The sequence below is a fragment of the Kryptolebias marmoratus genome, linkage group LG1, assembly GCF_001649575.2.
Source record: "Kryptolebias marmoratus isolate JLee-2015 linkage group LG1, ASM164957v2, whole genome shotgun sequence".
NCBI lineage: Eukaryota > Metazoa > Chordata > Actinopteri > Cyprinodontiformes > Rivulidae > Kryptolebias > Kryptolebias marmoratus.
The window spans coordinates 25,008,178-25,016,690 of NC_051430.1; the positions used below are offsets into that span (position 1 = coordinate 25,008,178).

At 40.4% G+C, this 8,513-nt stretch overlaps 1 protein-coding gene across 4 annotated transcripts; it reads left to right on the forward strand.

The window, feature by feature from the left end:
• The first annotated feature begins 2,319 nt into the window (after positions 1 to 2,319).
• fsta (follistatin a) lies at positions 2,320 to 8,262 on the forward strand. Of its 4 annotated transcripts, none has more exons than XM_017412250.3 (6): positions 2,320 to 2,510; positions 3,679 to 3,876; positions 4,049 to 4,267; positions 4,372 to 4,596; positions 5,100 to 5,330; positions 7,072 to 8,262. In XM_017412250.3, the coding sequence occupies exons 1-6, from the start codon at positions 2,420 to 2,422 to the stop codon at positions 7,158 to 7,160; spliced, it is 1,053 nt and encodes a 350-aa protein (XP_017267739.1). In that variant the 5' UTR covers positions 2,320 to 2,419; the 3' UTR covers positions 7,161 to 8,262. The 4 variants fall into 4 exon arrangements, with proteins under 4 accessions (XP_017267739.1, XP_017267741.1, XP_017267740.1 ...); XM_017412252.3 differs by having other exon boundaries at positions 2,321 to 2,510; positions 6,689 to 8,262; XM_017412251.3 differs by having other exon boundaries at positions 2,321 to 2,510; positions 3,679 to 3,870.
• Positions 8,263 to 8,513: the final 251 nt, after the last annotated feature.

An 8,513-nucleotide genomic window follows, 5' to 3' on the forward strand; every position in this document is an offset into this window, starting at 1 on the left:
TAAGCTTTGATTTTAAAACTCCACTTTAACAGAACTAGAAGAAACTGATACCAAATAACTTACAGGAGAGTTGTCTTTGTGTTAAGATCTAATGATGGAGCTCACAGGAGGAAATGTGATTTTAAAAGTTTTAAAAGTTTATTTACTTTACAGTAAAGATGTACAAATGAGAGAATGACCTGAATGTTGATATAAAATACTTAATTATTAATCAATTTAAGAAACCTTATTCAAAAAAGAGATATTATGAAATCATGGAATAATAATATTTAAGAATAGTTTGCATGTTTTTTTTATTTGTGTTTCGTTTGTGGTTAAATGTTTATGCATTAAATGCAATGAACTGCAGGAAGTTCCTGTGAATGATCGGATTAGGAAAACAGCAAATATAAGAGCAAAGAGCAGAAATAAACGAGACAAGATTGCTGCAGCAGCTCTGCATGATGGGAGCATGAAGCAAAGGAGTGGTTGCTCTGAAATTCAGATTTTATCAACTAAACTACTCCTGTGGAGAATCTACTGGGCTGAGAAGAGAGAAACGGATCAGACGCCAGGTGATGAGGTCCCTGGTGTGTGGTTTGAGCAGCAGACGGGTTGTTCTGGTCCCCCTAATCAGAGCTGTAACCAGAAATCCGCTGAAGAGGTCGCGCAAGGACTTCTGAAGGAGTTCACCCTCTGAGCAGAGTGTGTGTGTGTGTGGGTGTGTGTGTGTGACTTCCATTCAGTGAAATGCTACACCCCTCTCCTCGGTCTGAAGCCTCTTCGGAAACAGGTTTGATTGTATTTAAAAGCTTGACCCGGGAGAGAAACCCAAACAACTGTCTGAGCTAATATTAGCAGCGCGGCTGCCCACTACTGTGGGTTCTATTATTGTCCAATGCTCGGATGTGTTCCTGAAGGCAACACTGTGCAGAACATTTGGACTTTTGTCTCTGCAGCTGGTGGAAAAAAGAAAAGATCAGTTTTCAGCAAATGATCCTCTTAATTTGAAAGAATGACAGGATGGTAGTCCTTGTCTCATTCTAAGACATCATCATCATCATAATCATCATTGTCTTCTTCTTATTATTATTATTATTATAGTGCTAATTCAGCAATAACACTACTGTTTTCTCTGGGTTTTTTTTTTTTTTTTTTTGCAGTCTAACCACTTTTTGCAGTTTTAGCTGCTCATAGCCTTCATCAATACGTTCAGCTGATTCTGGAGATGGCTCTTTTTTTGGTAACTTTGATACTTTTTAAAATATTTGACTTTATTTACAGATATTTTCCGCATGAAAACACATTGAGATCTCTTCAGTTCATCAAGGTTTACTTTGAAATCAAACTTGTTCCGTTGCTTCCTGTTCTGCTACTTTTAGCTCTTAGCTAGCCTTTTAATACTTTCAGTTAGCATTTGATACTTTTCTCTTATAGCCTTTTGTTACTTTTAACCTAAAAGCTCCTAATTTGTTACTTTTACCCCTTTGAAACTCCCAGCCATTTGAAACTTTTAGCTAGTCTTTTGCTCTTTTTAGCTTTTGGCTACCTTTTGCTACTTTAGCTTTTAGCTAGCCTTTTGCAACTTTTAGGTTTTCGCTTAACTTTACTGCTTTTAGCTCATATTTTGTTACTTTAGCTTTTAGGTAAGGTTTTGCTACTTTTAGCTAATGTGAGGTTCAGGCTAGCATTTTGATACTTCTGACTTTGAGCTAGCATCTTGCATGTTTTAGCTTTTAGCTAGTGTTTTGCTCCTTTTAGCTAGTGTTAGCTAGAGTATTGCTGCTTTTGTCTTTTAGCTAATGTTTCACTCCTTTAGCTTTAACAGCTCAGTTTCAGCTTCTTCAGCAGACATTCAGCACTCCTCACTGCTTTTTCAAAGAAAACACAATTTACCTATTATTATTGTTATTATTGATATTATGAATATTAATAATAAAAAAATAAATAAATAATAATAGTAGTACTTCTAAAACCCATTGCATCTCAAAGCAAAGCCTGAGCAGTCTGTTTCATTAATGTATAATAATAATAAAAAGGTTTTAAAATAAAATTAAATAACAACATCTTTGATCCAAATTTAAATCTATCTGGTCATCTTTCTTTCTTAATTTCAGAACCAAGCTGTCTGAATCCCAGTTTTTTTCTTTTTAAAACAATTTTCTGCGCGTTATTTTCTTAAGGCAACAGGAGAAAGTTGTGTCACCTGACTGGGATTGAAAGAACTTTGGTAAGGAGGAGAAGGAGAAAAAAAAAAAAACTATCCCCACCCCCACAGAAGAGGAGCCCGCCCACCAGAGACAGTCAACTCGAGACCCCTTATAGATTTAAAAAGAGAGGCTGCATTCTCAGACTGACACTTATTCAACACTGCCACCTTAAGCAGATTACTTTTGCGCTGCCTGTGTGTCAAATAGGAGCCTCACTCTGCCTTTCCATCATGTTTGGGATGCTCAGACGCCACCTTCACCCAGGCATATTTTTCTTCCTCTTATGGCTTTGTCACCTCCTGGAACATCAGAAAGTTCAAGGTAAGCTCTGCTCATCCGTTTCCTTTTTATTTTCTGTATTCTAATAAAACAAAACAGACAACAAAAAAAAGGCACCAACTTTGCTGTCAGCCAGTAAATGCGCGATTTTTCAGACTGTTGAGAAACTTTTCAGAGTTTTCTTTTTGTCCTCGGGAGGTAAAAAGTCTCTCCTCGTCAGACTTATATAAAACAGGTGTTTTAATGTGAGCCTTTAAAGTGAGAAATGCCAAGTTTTGCGGCGCGCACGCGTTAAGAAGAAGCCGCCGCGCCACGTTGGTGCCAAAGTCAGCTTTTTTTTCCCTTCTGTAACACCTGAATATATTCTGAGACTTTTTAGTTTTCCTTCTCTGTGAGCATTTAGCTCTTCGTGGTGTTCCTGTTTGTCCGACAACAAACTTCAGGGTGTGAGTTAATAAGCCAGTTGCACACTTGTTTGTTTTGCGCGCACACCCTTTCAGCATTGTGCGCCAAATTTCCTTTATTTTTGTCATTTAAATGTGTCAATAACGTGTCCCCACTGGAGACTTTTGTGGTCATTTAGTCCTGGGTTTTTTCAAACAGAAATGTGTCTCTAATATGAGCAACACGCCAGTCCAGGCGCACAGACTCGCGCGCGTCCTGTGGCACCGACAAAGGATAACATTTCTGTTTTCGATTTTTTGAAATAAATTTCACACTGTATGTTGTTAGTAAGCCTGTTATTGTCTGCTGGGTACACGTCTGTCTGGGGTTTTGTGCCGAGGCGTTGGAGACGGTGCTGTGTTCAGTCTTGTCAGAACCTAAAGACTGTGGGTTTTCTCCTCGCTGTCTAGACGCTTCAGATTCTGTCCAGAGGTACAAGGAGACTCCGGGAATAAAAGAAAGCTCCCCTCCCCGTCTCATCTAAAAAAAAGAAAAAAAAGAAAAAGAAAATCGTCTCACTTTTTTGGGGTTTGTGGCTGCATTGTAAGGGCTGTCAGTCACAGTTGGAATAGGCAAGTGTTAACAGTCTTGCAAGAAAAAAAAATCAGACAAAATACCGCCGGGAGGGCGAAGGAGGAGGGAGGGAGCGTCTCGGATAATACGGTCTGCGTCTAGTGCGTCCGGATCAGCGGCTTGAGACGCTCAACACACATTATCAAGGTTTTTTGTTTGTTTTATTTTAACATATTGCCGCTGTTGTTTACAGCTGGAAACTGCTGGCTGCAGCAGGGGAGGAACGGGAGGTGCCAGGTGCTCTACATGCCCGGGATGAGCAGAGAGGAGTGCTGCCGGAGTCAGAGGCTGGGGACGTCCTGGACCGAGGAGGACGTCCCGAACACCACGCTCTTTAGGTGGATGATCTTCAATGGGGGAGCTCCTAATTGCATACCTTGCAAAGGTGGAGGTGCAATCATTTCCTTTGGTTTTCTCACAATAAATAAATTTTTTTCCTTTCACACAAACAACACCGACGGTCTTATTGACGCGCGGCAGCGTGCGCGTAGATCCTCCATCTCGTCGCGAACGGCCACGAATCCTCTCCGGCCTCACGTCACAACGCAGCTCTTCTCTTTCAGAAAGCTGCGAAAACGTTGACTGTGGCCCCGGGAAGATGTGCAAGATCAACCGAAAGGGCAAACCGCGCTGCGTGTGCGCGCCAGACTGCTCCAACATCAGCTGGAAGGGACCCGTCTGCGGCACGGACGGCAAGACCTACAAAGACGAGTGCGCGCTCCTGAGGGCGAAATGCAAAACCAACCCCGACCTGGACGTGCAGTACCAGGGCAAATGCAAGAGTAAGTCAAATTTGAATCCTCCATCCCAACAGCTGAGCGCGAACGGCCTCGGTTTTCATTTGCTTTTTTTTTTTCATATTTTTTGCTATTTATTGTGTCGCCAGAAACATGCCGCCAGGTGATGTGTCCTGGAACCTCCAACTGCGTCGTGGACCAGACGAACAACGCGTACTGCGTGACGTGTAATCGGATTTGCCCCCCTGTGACATCGCCTGATCTGTACCTGTGTGGAAACGACGGGATCACCTATCAGAGCGCCTGCCACCTGAGAAAGGCGACCTGTCTGCTCGGCAGGTCCATCGGGGTGGCGTACGACGGAACATGCATCAGTAAGTCTGCAGCCAGAGAGCGTGAGATTTAACACCCTCACAGAGCCTCCAGCCTCTGACTTTGAACATGCTTTGGGTGCATTCTCTACAGCAGTTCACTCGGCACTTTTTTCTGCCAACATTCCAGTTGGGAGGGGGGTCTGAGAGAGAGAGAGAGAGAGAGAGAGAGAGAGAGAGAGAGAGAGAGAGAGAGAGAGAGAGAGAGAGAGAGAGGGTGTTTGGTTGTTGCTTGTGTTTTCTCAAGAAATGATAGACATCTTATTATTTCCTGATGTTGGCAACTCTATCTCATATGGGAGTGAGAGAAAGAGAGGGGAGGAAGGAAGGGGAGTGCTGGGGGCCATGAAGACATGCTCCAAGTTTTAAATGGTTTCCTATCCAGATAGCAGCCAATCCAAGTCTCATAGTCTAAAAAATGTTCGTTAAAACATGATCCTCGGCTCCTATCACAATCCTATATAATGCAGCCTTTTCTGGTTTTCTGGTTCTCCCTCTCTACCCAGAGGCCAAGTCATGCCAGGTCATCAAATGCAGTGCAGGAAAGAAGTGTCTGTGGGACGATCGGACGGGCCGGGGCCGCTGCTCGGTCTGCGTGGATTCCTGTCCGCAGAGCCGGCCGAACGAGGCGGTGTGTGCCAGCAACAACACCACATATCCCAGTGAATGTGCCATGAAGCAAGCCGCCTGCTCTATGGGGGTGTTGCTGGAAGTCAAGCACTCTGGATCTTGCAATTGTAAGTAAAAAAAAAAAAAAAGAAACAAAGAAAATATAATTGAAAAGAAACAAACATCCCTCCTTCCTCAAGTTTTATCCAAACAAGAGACAATATCCCATGTTGCAACTAAAACCTCCCCTGAAAGTATCCCTCAACCCCCCCACCATCCACCCTAACTCTCCCCAAGCTTCCCTCCCCAGCTACATCTACAAGTTACAGAAAGGACTTGGGAATAGAAGAACTTGCATGACTTTGTCTTTGTTGCTGGCTTTTGTTCTTGTGTTCTTCACATTAAAAAAAATAATAAATCTGGAAACCAAGTTCACAGAGAGGAGAAGGAAAGACGTTTGCTTCGAGTCTGGCGGGGGGAGCTAACTTTATTGAACTAACTCAAATCATAGAGGAGACTTAACTTGTTTGCTGTGGAACAATCCTGATATTTAACACTTACGGTAGTCACCTGCAGGAGCAGGTTGCCTTAAATCTTGTGCGGTGTCTCATGATAACAGTCACGCATCTTCACAGCTGGGAAAGCCCGTGCTAACACAGTTTAATTCTTTTAGTCTGTTTTGTATGTTTTGGTTTCTTTTGGCTGTAATCGATCAACTTGTGACATACAACTCCAACACTACAATAAAAGAATAAGGTGATTGTAACATTGGTGCCAAGTTGGAGATAACAGCAATGAAAATTAACATTAATATTTATTGAGACAATCTTTCCAAAGACTGTTTGGGTGCCCACAGATAACCATTAAAACTTACAATAACCTCAGATAAGTATCAAACATATGTTACAATTTTTAATTTCGGTCTTTTCTTTTTATTTTCTTATATCCGACTGGCCTAATAAGCTGCTTTTTAAGTCTGCAGTTAAATGGTGACCAACTTTACAAACACCTTATGAGCTAAATATAAATGTAATCAGTTAAAATGTATAGTATAAGCTTGTAGAAATAAGTCTCCTACATATCTTATTGTTTAAAAAAGTTAACCTTTATCAGGTACTTTCCGTCCTGTTCCTAGTAACTGTGTTATCAATAAGAATATGTATCAAAAACTATAAATCCGTTTGGATTAATGAGGGACCTTTTTTTGTGTGTGTTTTCACTCCTGCGCTCACTTTTGTGCTTTTATTTTTGATGTGTTCAATGTAAATCTGTGTAAAAAAAAAAGAAAAGAGAAAATACCTCAGAGCTGTGTTCAGGATGTCTGACCCGCTTGCCAAGGCCGGGCTGTGACACGGTGTCCCCCGTCCCCTTGGAGATTTGAGCCAGGAGCTAATATAATAAGAGAGGTTGGAGAGGAAAAAAAAAGCAAGTCACAAATCAGAGAACACAAGAGCATTCGTCTGTGTTGTGTTGTGTTTGCTTTCAGGAGTCTGCAAAAAAAAAGAGACCCGAGCCACTGGAACCATCAGCTCCCAGTGTCCTTATATCCACCTCCCAGCCCTCATAACCCACCCTGTGACCCCCTCCCAACCTCCCATCCACTCCTTCTTTCCATCATCCCTCGTTTTTCTCGTGTCGGGGCGCTGCTAGATTATATAAATGGACGTTGTATAGTTGGGGATGCCACGGCGATTGTTGTAACACGGAATCTTACTGCACACACAGACATAATCATGTAAAGAAAAAAGTGTGGGGGGGGGGAACAAAAGGAGCCACTTTAATTGTGAGCTTTTATTTTGACATTCAATGATAATCTGCGCTGTTGTGGTCCATATTCATACAACAGCTACCATATATTCTCCCATATAGCCATCACAGAAGACCAGGAGGACGATGAAGAAGATGAGGACTCTGACTACAAGGCCTTTGTCCATTTATCTTCTGTACTGGACGGATAGGCTTCCTTCATTAGGGGTACCAGTTCTAGGGCAAGAATTCATGTCCATACTGTACATTATGTGTATGCTTATTTATTTTTTAAAGGAAAGGAAGTATACATATAGTTCAGTCTGCTAGATGTTTATTTATACATTTTTGTGTTTTATAATTTATACATTTACATTGTCAGGCTTTCATCTACCATGATATATTGTGTTACCACTTCTTTTCCCATTTTCTGTTTGTTCTTTCATTTACTTTTTTTTTGTTGTTGTTTTTACCATGAAGAATTCTATCTGTCCAAAGAAAAATGGTGGAAAAACAGTGTTATTTATTTGTCATTTTACCATGTAAGTATAAATCATCTACAAGCTGTAAATTGCATTCCCTGAGCTGTAAAAAATCTGCTTCTTTCTGTCAAATCTCTATCACAGATGTTTATGTCACACATACGTAAATGCATGTTTAGACTGTGTGTTTATTTATTGGGTATATATATTTCAGTCATTTTATGTACAGACATGTTTCTGGTTTGTTTACAGTTGTAATACCTGACCAAAGCGGTTCTCTCAACGGTTTTGCAAATGAGCATTGTGAATTGTGCAACCCAGCAGTGACGAATTGGAAAAGAAAAAAGGAGAGCCATTTGTTTTTCTTTTCTCAATTTCTCTCTCTTCTCATTTCCTTTGTTGATTTTCTCTCTTTAGATTTGTTTCCACCTGAAAACAGCATTTTTTTACATGATTCCTTGACATTTGCTTTGTCTCACCACATTGACAGACGTAAATTTTGTACAATACTTGATTATTCTGAAAATGATGTGCCATTAACATTTGTGAACCGTCTTCTTGCCAACGTGCTCCGTATCGCTCTCACAGAGCTACAGTAGGAATAATGTACCGCAGTACTTTATATGATAACAAACTTCTTCACCTTGTTTTTTTTTTTTGTCTGTGTTGTTTGAATGCATTTTTATTTTCAAACGTCACCAGAGAAATACAAAATTCTGTTATGAATATATAGTTTTGTATTTTTATGTAAATGTCATATGTACATACAAAGTTTGATGGTATTTGTACAGACATGAAGAGTGAAACAATAAAAGTTCTTTTCCTTATACAAGCTTTTGACTGCTGTATTATTCATTTGTTATTAGCGTTATTAGTTCAACTTATAAAAAAGATCTCAAGTCTTAAATGCAATCTGAAGAACTGCAGTATTTAAATAATGTCATGGTTAAAAGTAAATTTAGTAATTATTTTTATTTATTTATTTGCAATCTATGGGGGAATTACTGACTTTTACACTACTTAAGTAAATATATCAATTAGAAAATGATCATTAGAGTTAATTTTTTCCATATCTTGGGATAT